The sequence below is a fragment of the Leptosomus discolor genome, chromosome 2, assembly GCF_034619465.1.
Source record: "Leptosomus discolor isolate bLepDis1 chromosome 2, bLepDis1.hap2, whole genome shotgun sequence".
Taxonomy (NCBI): domain Eukaryota; kingdom Metazoa; phylum Chordata; class Aves; order Leptosomiformes; family Leptosomidae; genus Leptosomus; species Leptosomus discolor.
This window is the reverse complement of record NC_141392.1, coordinates 72,090,422-72,105,276: the sequence shown is the minus strand read 5'-3', so window position 1 is coordinate 72,105,276 and position 14,855 is coordinate 72,090,422. Positions and strand designations below refer to the sequence as shown.

The window sequence follows — 14,855 nt, the reverse complement described above, 5'->3', positions numbered from 1 at the left end:
CTCTGATCAGCTGCTACCACCATTAAGCCTCCCCAAGGGTTCAAGATGTTTTAAAAAAAAAAAATTAAATTTTTTTTTTTTTTTTGGCAGACACAGGAGTTACGCAGCGGCACTGCACCACTCTGACCTACTCCTTTTCCTGTAGCTTTCAACACAGGAATTTCCAATCACTCAGTCTTACACAGGACTGAAGTCTCCAGACATCGAGCTCCTCAACCTTTTGTGATTCCAGAAGTCATCTGTGTATGAGTGGGCACAGGCTGTGGCCTGAACTTACAGTATGGGGGAACCTGACAGGAGCCTGCCCTGGAGACAGAAACCAGACCGTAGCTCACATAACCAGATTCAGTGAAAATACCATACCTAGCTACCATGGAAACTGCTCTACTTCACAAATTCCCTATTCTCTTTCTATGAGTGAGTATTACTATTCTATGTTGATGGCAAAGTAAGCGTTATTGGCATATTATGTGAAAGTCATGGAACTTCTCACACGGTTTCATTCAGCTCCTTTGTCCAAAGAGAAAATGCTCTATTTCACTTCAAGTGTCTGCCTTGAGACATCCCTTCCCCTTACACTCAGACTTAAGAAGAGGATGCAATACGCCACTCTAGAGCCAGCAACCAATCAACCTAAGGGACCCACAAGGAAGAAAAGTTTTGGGTTTCTTTTTCAAAGAAAAGAAGTCACAAAAGGCAGGAATGAAAACCATCCTTTTGGGAGGGACATTTAAAAGTGTTCCTTACTTAAACTGATGTTTCAGAAGACAATGTCATTAAAAGATGTATAAACTTCAGCTCTTCAATCAAATTAATACAAACATGACATCAATAACACTTTTCACAAACACTTCTGTCTGTCCAGCTGTCCCTCAAGGTGTAATATTGTCTCCAGGAATGGGGTGGGGTGGGGGGTTCAGAAGCAGACAGACAGAAAGAGAATTGAAACTCCTTTTGAATATAGAAGATTGTCTGGTACACAGAAGACCGCTGCAGTTACCAGGACAGAACTCTTCTGCCTTGTATTTTTCTTCAGATACAATGATTTTTTTTTTTTTTCCCTCAGAAGAAACCTGCTTGTTATATTTTCACTATGATTATAATTATTATTTTTCTTCTAAAAATTTCACTGATACCCTGGACTATGCCTTTTCACTCCATTTTTTGAACCTCCAGCCATAATTTATAAATATCCTGAGATCAAATCCTCCCTGTGCTGCTCCCAGGTATATTCTTTCCAAGGGAACTCAGCTGAAGTGACACATTACCCAACATATATAACTCAAGTGGTGGCTACATGCTCTACAGTCCCCTATAACCAGCTCTTTTGTCCCAATGCCTGATAAGATTATTTATAGAAAACCCTACTATTGTCACAAAGTGATGATTTTGGCTTATTTCCAGGTCTTGTAAAATGCACACATCTTTTGTTCCCTTTTCTTCTATTTCCTCAAGTGTTCTTTATTTTTGTAAACAAAACTTCAAGGCTTCAGTTGTGTTTCACTACTGCGGATCAATGACACCTTGTAAGGAAGGAAAAGTTAAACGCCTGCCATGGCAAATCGTACCATTTTATCGCCTTTTCTGGAATTACCAACACGAACCACCACCACTACAGGCTAGGCTACCTAAGATGTTGATTCTGTCTAATTATTTTGATGGTATTTAAGAAGAGTAGTTCTTATGCGACTTCCTGCCTGCCACAGATACTTCCACTCCCACACAGTAACCTCATGTTGGGCCCAACAATTTAAATCAAATCAAAGCACGTCAATCATCAGGAAGCTAGAAGCTCACACTCAAAGCACTGAAACCAATGAATGGACATACTCCAGGTCTCTGCCAATGGCCTTTGCTGCAGAAGAAAGCAAAAGCCCTTGATCCTGAATGCCACTATGTTTGGGGAGAAAGACAATTCTGGGCACCAAGCGTACAAGAAGGGTGGTTCACTAAATCTGGCTCAAACTTCTGTCTTTCTGATGCTAAAGGGATGGGGGGCAAAATTAAATCCCAGAATACTTTCAACTAATTCCGCACCTAAGAAAATAAACCACTCTTTCTAAGCCCTTGCAAACACAAAACAGCACACCAGCTATCCTTTCCTCTTGTAATGACCTAACATCAAGTAACTGCTTCTAGCTTGCCTAAAGCCAGGTCTGTAAATAGGCAGTTCCCTTTCAGTTGGTATATGCAGATGACGAGAAGAAAATGCACTAACGCTGTGCTGCCCTGTCTGTTTGGGGGAGAGGCTGCCTGCGTCCTTCCTGTGCCCTGGACATCAGATCTCAGCACCTCACTGGATCACAGCTCCCTCCCCACACACTCATGCTCCCCAGGAACCCCTGACCCTCATGGGGCCGGAAGGGAGAGAGAGTGAGAAGTTATGGGGTTGAAGGAGCTGTGGGTTAAAAACCAGGGACAGTCTTGTGGTAACACGAACAACACTGCACCTGAACAGAACTGTGGGGCTGGTCCCTGGAGCTGGGGCCCTGGGATGACACTGAAGGTGAGGGACTGACTAAGGAGAGCTGGTGAGAAGCAGAGGCAAGAGTCCAGGCAGCACTGCTGCGGCTCTCCTTCCCCTCCACCGCGCACCATGGCTACCACCCAGCCAAGCTGCCACAGCTGAAACAGGGACATCTGCTGTGGCCCACCACCCTGGCACTGCTGTGCAATCAAGAGAGCTACTGCTCTTCTGCATATCATGAAGGTAAAAAGGCAGGGCAAATACTGGCCTCCATGGTAAGAGAATCACTTCACCAGGGCATTTGTATTTAAAAGTCAGACTCAGAAAATACTTAAAGGTGGGCTAGGGAATGACCAAAAAAGGCTTCACATGTGCATTTTAATCATAGGTCTGCTAAATTTGTAGTCTCTCTGCCCACAGACAGTAAAAGGCTGCTTCTGGTGGTACTTATTCGCTGTGCCACTATTCTCTGCAGACAAGCATGGGGAAGACAACATGCTATACCCCATGAAATCGCAGCCAAGCTCCCCCTATCCTGGATGACTGCGGCTCTACTTATGAAGCTGGCTAGAATCCAGAGGAAAACTGCTGGTGCCTCTTGGCACTAAGTGGATCCATTTAAATGAGCAAAAAAAAGTTACACCCATAAGAGTGAAGTATCAATTGGGTGAGGGGGACAGATCTTGATTTTTATTCGTTTGCAGTTCTATTCTTTAGCTCAAACAATCCCCTCTGAAAGCTCAAGTCAGCACAAAGGATGTGGGACAGCAGAGAACAGCACTAAGCTCAACATGCACAAGCTTGGACTGTCTTCAGAGAACAGCATTACCAATTAATATTACTAATACTAAGCATTAATATACAAATTGCTTCTCTGTATGTCTCAAACATTAGTATAACATAACTGACTTTCACATCACTTTGTCATATTCACAGAGGACAAGCAAACCTGTGGACATGTGCTTACACAGGCACTCATACATCCATTCATCTGGAAATAGACCACATTTTCTTCAACCTGGGACCAACTCATCTGTTCTCCATAAACTCCTCTTACCCCTCACTTACTCTAACATGAAAGAGCCTTTAGAAACCTATGTCTGCCAGAAAAGCACTTCCTCCCCTCAATTTTTAAGAGACTTAAATTAGTGTAAATTTAAGTGGCACACTACAAGTAAGACATAGGTCCAGCATCTTCAAACATTTCAGGGACTTTAGAACAGAGCTTCCTCCACCACAGAAGGGACATGAATAACTTCATTAACAAATCAAATGACAATTGATGCTTACCTTCAAAAGACGTGAGTTAATGAGAAAGAGTTGCTTTAGGTTAAAATGCCTGAACAGATTTCCTCAGAATCGGAATGCAAAGTAAAATCTAATATGGATCCTTCTGGTTTACATATATAATTTATTCCACACTGTAGCTGGAGGTATGCTGCTTTGTTTTGTTGCTTAAGAAGCTGGATACTCATTTTTATACCCCTTTGTTTTAAAGGCATGATCTCTTGGGACCACAAGTCCAAACGTGCAGAGTACTGATAGGGAAAGAGATCAGTAGTAAACAAAGTCCTAAAAACAATGTGAATACATTTTCCATAATTTGGAAGATAAAGCCAAAGAGCTCCAACCTCAGCAAAGCTCATGAGAAAAGACGATCTCAAATTTCCTATGCAATAGAGTCTGGGGTTTTTTTTGGTGAAATTAAGAGCCTGCAGTTCAAAGTAAATACTACTTTTCCACCAGTCACAGGAGAACTTATCTGGAAGAGAAGAAGGGAACACTGCCTCTGGGAGTCAAGAGGTGATCTCTGTTCTGGATGGACTGTTATTTTTTTTTAATTACTTTTCTGAACTGCACAGAAGTTTGAAATGACCCACAGGCAGTAAGCTAGTGTTGAAGCAATGCAGGCAAGTGTACACTCAGCAACTGTACTCTACTTTCTTAAATGCTCTGGGCTACTTAGTCAAGGGGGTGTGAGGCATGAGAGGGACACAGACATGACTGTCTGCTCAGAGGACTGCACCCTCCCTCCCACAGTGGGAGGTTTTCAACTGCAGTCTCCTGACAGGACCAACACAGGGTAAGCCTTGCCCCTCCCCTGCTGTTCTCAGCTCTGTCAAACACTACAACTTCCTAAAAATATTTAAATTCTACGGAATAGAAAACGGCTCAGCACCACTTCCACAGAAAAGGATCTGGGATTGCAGCTCACCAAAACTACACAATGCTGTACTGCAAAAAGCAAACACTACACAAGCACGGCCTGAGAGAGAGAAGAATGCTCAGCCGGAGGGAGGTCTCGACTGGCCAGTTTGGACAGTTCACAGAAGATGCACTGATCAGCTGGAGAGATCTCAAAGAATAAGAAAAGCTACCAGAGGTCTAGAAAACATAGGAGAAAAGACTAAGTCATATTAGGAAAAGTCTTCTAATGTTTCAGCTAATTAATCACCAAACTGTCCAACTCGGAAAGGTTTGCAGAGCATCTGTTACCGCAGATCACAATTGCACAGACAAGTCCCAGGAGTGACACTACTACAGCTTGTCCTCCTTAGGGCCTGGCAGATCCCTTAGATAGGTCCTTTCTGGCCCTACCTCCCCTCATTATTGCTAAGATTTAGGTTATTATGTGAAAAGTAAAGTTAACAAATTCCATTTCATCGTTATTACTAGTATTCACCTCTGAAAAGGTGAACTTTTAACATTGGAAAAATAATCACTCTATAAAAAAAATCTTTCTGAAAGTTTACCAGTCCAAGATACAAAAGCCTCAACCACAAGTTACCCGGGTGATTGGTGATTACCAGAAAAGGATAAACGCATATTTTTCAAGCTATTATTGCATGCACAGAGTATTTTACACAGCAAGACACTCTGAGGAGATTCTTCACAGTCCTACTCCCTGCACAGGACTCCCAGTTATAAATGCATGCACTCAGACCCTGCACAGCACAAAGCTTCAAAGCTTCCTTGAAAATTACATCAAATTATGATTCAAGTGGATATGTTAATGCTGCAGATCTTAACAGACCACCCCAAATTAAGAGAATTACAGCTTCACACTAGCAGTAACATGAGCACTATCAGAGCACATACAGTTTGATGTCAGCTACTGAAGTCAGGACAATTTGACACAAGGCAAAGAAAATCTAATTCTCATGTCCCAGTGAAAACATCTAAGCGTCAGTTAGCTATGGATGGAAAGCTAATGATTTAGCAACTGTTTTAAGAATATAAGTGTTATTATGCCCTGAGGAATGACAGCTATTCACTAAAATTGTACTTCTATATCTACCTTTCCTTAAAAAGCTGTTCAAATGCCCTTAAGCTGTCTGGAAGAGAACATTGCATGCACAGTGTTATTCTCAGGAGCTTATGTCATATGTTCAGATATTTGGCATTTATTCATGTACCCCCTGTATGCAGTCCCTGCCAAAACAGTGCCAGGACCACACTAGAGACATCTACCGTGGCTGGCTGGTCTCAAGAGGAATTCACAATTGTCCCAAACACTGTAATTTCAGTGTTGTGAACATACTGAACAGAGGAGCAACAAAAAGAATTAAAATGTGATGCCGTAATTTTCCAAACCAATACACTGTTGGCTCCCTCTGGTGCTAAATATAACGTAGTGTTACATACTAAACTGCCAGAGAAGTAAGGCAATGATATAATCCCATTATTCTGTACAGTAGGTGACAGACATTCTAGTATTAAGTGTTACAGCAGTAGATTTTCTCTTACAGGCAAAATCCTGAAGTCCTTATTCACAGCCTGTACCAACACCTCTTACAGGGAGAAAACATGACACACACCTTTAAGAAGTGCCACTGCGATCCTGTGCACACACACATGCCAGGCTCCCTTCTTCACGACACGTTTTTGCTTCCTAAAAGTACCATCTCCATCTCATTTTTTAAAAGCAGACTTCAAAACTATTTTCAGGCTCTAATTCATTGAGCTGGCAGTGATTCCTAGAGTAGTTTTAAAAAGCAAAGCAAAACCACATTGAAACCCACCCATTTATGCTACTGTGCACATTTATACTATAAAATACCCATTTGTTAGCTGACAGACTTAAACCAAATCAATTTTAACTAATCTATTACTAAATCTGCTGTTCAACAGTGTATAGAATAAAAATCAAGCCACTTGTTCTATTCAGATGCATTTTTAAAAATTCTTTTCATGGCATTGAATTTCCAGTGACAGACCAAAGTATCCAAGTACGATGACTTACTTGGTAAACATTAGTGCTTAAATAATTTTTGACGAGTATTTGAAACCTGCTTGCAGCTATTCCAAACTGTTATATTTCCAATGCAAAACAAGGGAGTTTAATAACCTAATCTGGAAGGGCTGGATTTTTGTTGCCTTTTTAGCACTGTGTGGAAAGAAAGGAAGAAGGCAGCAGGTTTCTCTTTCCTTCTCCTGCCCCTCCTCCCTTTTTTAAACAGATAAAGGTAAACCAGCTTAAGGATACTGCCCCATACAGAACTTCCATTCCCTATTTATCAACAGATTCATGCATTGCTATGCAGAACAAAGCGTGTGGTGCAGAAGTGCTGTTAACCTCCTCTGTCTCCTGGATTAGCAGGGCCCCAGTACAATTCTCAACAGAAGAGGGTTTAACCTTAAAAAAACCAAAGTCATGACCCTGTGGTTGAAAGGGAGGCTGGTGAGAAGGGCAAGAGAAGGATGTTCCCAGTTTTCATCCAGCTGTTCGTTGTACCTGTCAGCAGCAAACAGCTGGGACTAGAGTACCTGCTGGCTGCTGTCCTTCTCCAGCTTCCAGACAGCAGGAGGTTAACCCATCTCTCCCAGGCTTCTGTCCCCTCAGAATGAAACAAGTTGTGCTGGCATCCTCCAGTTACCAGTTTGTAAATTCAGCATGAGACATGACTTCAGGAGACCACTCCTTTTAAAACTCTGTGAGAACCACAGGTATAAAAGGGCCTTCTCAGGAAACATCTACTACCAAACCTCAGTCAACAACAGAATTCCTCCTCCACTTCTTGAAGCATAAGCTCTGTAATTTGAGAACCACTATCTTGAATCCTAATTAACCATGCTTTAGCAAACTTTTTTAGGTCGCTATTCCCAAATTAATTCAAATTCTGAAAAGAAGTTTACAGTAAGCTCAGGAAGACCAGGAGCTGGAAGACTTTGGTTTACTCCTAAACATCATCTTGACTTGCAGTGCAAGGCTTTGTGTCCCCACACGAAAAATATCAAATTTTTGCTTAATGCCTTGAAGAAAGGTATTGTTCACACTTAAGTCTTAATAATACTCTACTTAATAAGAAATACAACATTAGTGCTTTATAACGGAGTTCTATTTCTAGGATTTTGGGGAGCAGCTATGCACCATTTTCTCCATGACTGAAACAAAAAATATTTTTATTTGCCATACAAAACACTACCTCTTCTTAAAAAAACCCAACCAAAACCAACAAAACCCCCATGTTTTAAAATTTTTCTAAATATGCAACATCACTTTCTTCTAGTTTTAAATAATACAAACCATCTATTCTAAATAATTTTATTTTGTTTTAAAATAATAATCTACAGCAAACATTTTACCTAAGTAGAGGCTTGATATTAAAAAAAAAGAGCCTTTTCTGTGATGTGTTATTATACTGCATTATAATAATTTATAACGTGCTTAACTGTAACACCAAGTGTCTACTTAAAGGAAATGACTGTAACATCACTAAGTGGTCTTTGTTTCGCTTCAATAGCTTCCAAAACATATTTTGTCTTTTCAGTTGAATGAAAAGGAATTATCTCAACTGACTTTTGGACAGAAATCCAGAAAAAACTGTATTTGCTATCATTAAGGCACAAAAGCAGGACTTGTACAAAAAAAGAATCACCACATCACCATTGGATATAGAATCATAGACCACAGAATGGTTTGGGCTGGAAGGGACATCAAAGACCACCTAGCTCCAACCCCCCTGCCACGGGCAGGGATACCTTCCACCAGACCAGGTTGCTCCAAGCCCCATCCAGCCTGGCCTTGAACACTGCCAGGGAGGGGGCAGCCACAACCTCTTTGGGCAACCCGTGCCAATGTCTCACCACCCTCACAGTGAAGAACTTCTTCCTTACATGAAATCTAAACCTACCCTCTTTCAGTTTAAATAATAACATAATATAAATAAAAAAATAATGTATCAAGAATAGCTTTTCTTCCTCAACATGGACAGTATCAAGTAATGTTAGCAGGCAACTAGGTTACAAACTGTCACTCCAGAAACTTCACCCTTGACTGTAAACATATTTCCAGTATGAGAAGAATAATGTGAACTGCCTTTTTAGCTGCCATTGTATAACAAGCTTTCACGTAGAGTGCAGAGGATGATACGCTTAGCAGAGGCACCAAAGACCACCCCTAGCCATCATGGGCAATGTACTTAGAAATGCTGCTGACAGCCTGAGCCGTGAAAGGCAGGCTGCAGGTTATACAACATTACTACTGATACAGCAAGCCTGAAAAAACCACCGTAATTTAGACATCCTTTAAGGAACTGATCGAAAGGCTCTGACAGAGGAGATCTAAGCAACAGTTGAGGATGTTTTCATTTTAACTGCTTATCCCCTTGGGAGATCACCACTTCTCCAGGAACGCTGGCAGAGCGGGATGGTGTGTCCATGCCTCAGCCCCTGAAGCTCGTAACTTTGTGTACCATCTTCAGCTGCAGAGGCAGGGAAACACACGCTAATATGCCACATCAAACTGGGGAAGCTGATGCCAAATTTCATCACTACAACACCAGCAGAGAGAGGTACGGGCCACATCACTAGGGGACAGAAACACTTTAAACCACTGCAATTCCTTGCTCTGTTGCAATAGAGGAAAGAATAGATCTTTCACAAGCATAATTCTACTGGTCCCAAAGTAAATTATGTCCAAGTTGTCTATCTCCACCCATTACAAGGGAGGAACTTCTAGATTAAATATAAAAACATTCATAATGAATGTCTGGCATTCCTGTGATCGACACACACCTGCTTTATGTAATTCTCCTCATGCTGTGGAGCAAACTATCAATAAGAGGGCACAACTATTTGAAGACAGAACAACCACTCCTCTTGTAGCCACGAGCCAAGAGTTTATTATTAAAACACAGACTAAGCCAAATGATAATTGTGTCAAATATAAAAATGCCCTTCTTAAATGTCCTACGGCCAAACTCTGCAGCTCCTGATGACATCTGCTAATTTAGTGTAAGGTTCATTAAGCTCAAGCCCTTTATTAAAAGCACATTTTCCTCATTAAGGCTTCATTTTATCCACACATCAAGAACACCAGAAATTACTTTAGATACACTAGAAACTTAACAGCAGTGATTTGCTGCCAAAGCCCACTTCAGATTGATAGCAATTTTAATACAAAGTGATGTTTTTACTGACATACAAATCCTGGATTTAATGTTTTATTATCTGAATAATTTGTATGGGCGTTTGAATAGGATTTTACCACTGCATGTTACTGCAAAGGCCAATTTCTTGAAGCTTTATCAACTGGTTTCAAATATATTGCATTTCTATACTGGTCATGGAAAAGAAAATCAGGGCAATGCAGTTTACCAATGTTCATCTTGCAAGTCTCTTCCAAGACCTGTACAAGCAGAAAGATGTCTGATACAAACTCCCAGACGGGTAAGAAGCTAAACTGGGGAAGCTGAGAGCAGAACTGGCTGTTGATCTCACTCTCCTTTTTCCATCGCAGAGGCATTAAACCCCTAAGTAAATTTCCAGCTCTGTAAAAGGCTTTTAGCCAGCAGTCAGTCTTCTCTCCTAGCAAAGATTAGCTCTCACATATTGGTGCATAAATATTTGCTGGACTAGAACCTAACAACTTTACTGAGTAAGCAGCATTCCTGAAAGTCAGTTCCTAAATTATAGCTTTTACATCATCTAATTTAAACGATTCAGCTGGAGCAGGTTACTCACCGATCGATCACAATCTCTTTCTGTCTTAGCAGCCCCTCTTTAATTTTCATTAGAGATTCCCAGTTGCCAAAGTCCTGATAGCTGGTAGCTGGGTAACTTTGACGAGATGTTCCAGTTGGAACCTGCACAAAATAATCGTAGAGTTAACCTCCAAAACAGCAAAGGTTAATAATTTCCTAGATATTAAGACATTTACAAAGTTGTTTGTTGTTTCAGAAACCTAACAGTTGATTTTCAGTCTAATTCAGATTTGCTTTATATAAAGCAATTGGATTTATAAACAAGTTTCTTGAAACAAACTTCAGTGTCAGTGATATAAAACATTTTATTATTTCTCTACTAAAGAAATCATAGCTCTGAAAGCAGTTTGAGATGAAAAGCTCATTTAGAATTTAAGTACATAATCAAGACAAATACCACAAAATGTTCATACCCTGCTGCAATTCTTGTAGCACTACAAATGAGATAGATAGCTTGATAGCTTTAGACCTGCTGATAACTGCAGGTAACAGTTAGCATTCACTCGTTCAATTCCCACGTGTAACTTTAGCATACAGAGAAGATGAATTCCTCTAGACGTTCGTGCATTTAAGATACAGAATACGGGAATATAGTTCTGGTTAAATTCTAACTGTTTCCAAGAACGAAGAGTTTCACAAGTAACAGGTTTCAGGCTTTCCATTCATCTTCACAAAAGCCAGGCTATGTGTCTCACAACAGAGGACAACAGTTGAACTGAATATAAACCAACAATATTATGGTTGGGAAGAAAAGTAAACAACTAACTGGAACGTTAAATCAAGAAAATTTTTATACTCAGAATGTAAGTATTACAAATATTTATATCAGGAATTCACATAAGAGAAAGTTTAAGTTAGAACTTCTGTGATCAGACTGAGGGATCCCAGCACCAGCTGCCATGACATATCAGCTATTCTTCCACCAGTTTTTTTTTTAATCACTTAAAAAAAAATATTTCTCTTTTTATTATATGGGAGGCATCTTGGCCTATGTCACCTTTTTACATTTTCGGAAAAGAGCAGAAGGCCGAAAAAACGTGAAACTACAGCTAACTTTTTTTTTTTTTTTTTTAATTTAAATACATTCTAAGGTATTTTTACTTGTATTGCTCTAAAATGTTTTACATTTAATTTGAAATTACAATAAACTGTATAAAGACCAAGACATATCATCAACAATTAAAATTACGTAAACAATTGTCAAGCAGTCCATCCTTCTGGTCAAAGCTTTACCGTGAATTGTAACACTGGAGAGAATTCATTGCCTAAACCCCCATACCATGACGCGCTGAAGTCATGAACCAACTCCTGACAGCTGTGGTCTCTTCTGTAAGCTGAAAAAGTATTTCTTCCTCATTCAGTCTAGTTCAGCTCAATCCCTAGCTTGCCCATTGATAAAACTGACAGAAACTTCCCTCTTCTAATCTATAACTCAAAACTAGATATAAGATGACAAGACTTACTAGTTCTAAAATCTCTCAAGACTTGTCACACACACACACACACACACAGAGCCCCCAAGTCCAATTCATCTGCTTTCAGGGAATATTTCCTTTGCTTAACAAACTGGAGAGCTCCAATAGTAAAAATAGTTATGATGTTTTTTAAAAAAAACATCAGCAATTCTACACATTAAATACTTCATGACAACTTCTGGCCAAAGACACACTGAAATGCTGACTATGTTCCTTGCTGGACAACATCAGGTATTGTACCTTTATTGAAAAGGCCATATTGACTGGATAAATGGTGCTTTTTGAGGAAAAAATAAGATATTAGATAATATTAAAATAAAATTTTCTCTTAAAATGGTTCACTGATTTATGACTACCCTTACATTTCTTATCCCATGCTCATTCATGATTACATCCCACAAGCAATAAAAAAAATCTGAGAAAACATTTGACAATTCTCTCAATTGTTGTGCCTAAAGAAGTGCTTACTGAAGCATATTCTCGGTTTCAAAGTTTTGACGGAATAAAATCTGTCACATCTGCAATTTCTAGTAAGTCAGTCCATTAAAACCTATGCTTGTTCAAGGAAGTTATGTTAAAGATGGCACTCTACTGGGATGCAAGGAATAGCAAAGCTAAGTGCTGCTTGGATTAAGATCTAACATCCATTTAACATTTGTGATCAATTTAACAGTTGTCTTGCTTCATTTTTCATGCACAATAATCAATATTAGCATTAAAAAATCCTCAATTGGTGATATCACCTTGGCTTTTTTTGGTTTGGGCAGCAGTCTAATAAAACTTAGGAAAGATACCAAGTCATGATTCTTCCTGTAAGTAATACATGTGCAGAGTCCTTAAGGATCAATGTATCTCAAATTAATTTTGCCTGGGTTGCTCAGCCCAGACCAGATAACTTCAAAGGCATCTTTGTGCTTACAGAATAGTTTAGGATTGTCACATATTGTTCTGTATTACAGTCATCCACATGACCGGCCGAACTAACAGGCACCAGCACAAAACTATTTCAGTGAAAGTCTCTCTTAATCACACATGCCATGTCATGCAGCGTAAAGTGACAACATCAGGAACTATCACTGTACTTTGTGTCATGAAATTTTTTCCTTTGCTTCTCCCACTGGAGTGCTGAAGAATGCTTTTCTATATCCACCTGAACACCATCATGCTACAGTCAAAAAAAAGAGAAAGAAACAGTCCTTAATGCAGTTGGGATTAGAACCTTACTTTTTAGAACCAGAAATTCCATCTCTACCCAAAAGCAACAACCCACAAGGCTTTGACATGACAAACAGGAAATATATGGCTTTATAAAGCCAAATCAACACATTTATTCAGCAAGGTAAATTTTGTCTTTAAGACTGAACTATAAAAATTGAGATACTAAAGACAACTATTTAAATATGAACCCATCTTAATTGAAAACATTCTGGAAGCCACCACTGGTTTCTCTACCAAAATGCTTCAAAGCAAGCCCTTTACTTCAATCTAGCACCTTTGCAAACTCAATGGTTTGCACTAAAATTAGAAATAAACCCTTCAACTTTGGTACAATAAGTGACTTATTTAAGTAGTCAATTAAATATTAAGGCTGTTGAAAAGCAAGGTACTGAGTTTTGAAAAGTTAAGAGCAGTGTAATATCTTGTCAATTAGATGCTAACAATAGTGTGGGGTTTTTTTTTAAAAAAAATAATACATAAGGCCTCCTTAGCTGACTGAACAAGATGCTTTCGGTTCTGAAACATATCTAATCTTATGGAGTATATACCTATGTAACAACAAACAGAATACTATTATGTATTATAAATGTGTGCTTCAATTTCTCACTCTAAACAGATGAAAACAACAAGTATTTTTTCTGATATAACATTTCAGCCAATTTTTTTTTTAAACAAAGAATATGCTAAAAATGCTTCTTAGCACTTCCCAGAATAAGAAGACATTTCACTTATTTATGAGCACATGGTGTTGACTACTCTAAACAGCTTTCTAGCTGCTTTGAATGGTGTGGTAACACACAGGTGGTCCACTTACATTTGAGTATTTTGTCTGCTAAGGACCTCAAACCAAACAGTGACAGCAAGACACACTTTTAGGACTTATATACAGAAAGCCACCCACAACTCCAAGTCCTCAACTTGAATCCTCCACAACTACAAAATAAAATACCAGCTTGAAACACATGGCATTCTTTTCCATCTGCCCTAGAAAATACAACTATTTTTGTCGCCTGGCACCTCTTCCAAGAGTATCAGCCTTGGACTGAGAACATCTGTTCAGTTAAAACAGTATCCTTTGCACAGTGGCATCCAAAGGTCCTCCTCACTAGCTTGTTTTTTAACAAGGGCTTGGCCTCGACTTTCATGACTTGGCAATGCTTCAAGTCACTGCTGAGGCACAGCTAGCTGCTGGGAAAAAAATAAAATAAAATTATCTTTGCTGTACCAGCCTATATGCAAATATTTATTGCTGGAACACACATTGTTGACTAATTCCATCATGTTTCTTAACACTGAGAAAATAATTTTTCTCTGGACTAGTGAGTAAGAACATTTGGATAACTTAAGTCAATAACGGCTGAGTTTTTAACTGTGCTAATCAGAATTATCTTCTCCAAACATGGTTGCAGTTTCTGCCTGCAGCAGTCCAGTGTCTCAGCACAGCATTCCACATAACATGCGGTACCACAAAGTAAAGGTGGAGTCCAAAAATGTCAATATGACAGCTAATCTCAAAAAGCAATGGATTTTAAAGTTTTTTTAACTTAACTTTAACAGCTGCCCTGCGCTGTCATAACCCCTCTCTGCAGGTGCCATTCTTCTTTCGCTGCATGTTACAGGAATTCATTGTTGAGGAGAAAGAGAATTCCCTGCATCCACAACTAATCCAAGGCAAAGAATCGGCACAACCAAGGTCATCAGGAGCATAAA

At 39.5% G+C, this 14,855-nt stretch overlaps 1 protein-coding gene across 1 annotated transcript in view; it reads right to left on the bottom strand.

Annotated features, from left to right (window-relative positions):
• Positions 1-14,855, bottom strand: part of CEP85L (centrosomal protein 85L) — a 118,172-nt gene that overhangs the window by 20,463 nt on the left and 82,854 nt on the right. Inside the window, exon 4 of the mRNA XM_086461266.1 lies at positions 10,433-10,554. Coding sequence (XP_086317392.1) covers positions 10,433-10,554 — 122 coding nt within the window. The remainder of the gene's footprint in view (positions 1-10,432; positions 10,555-14,855) is intronic.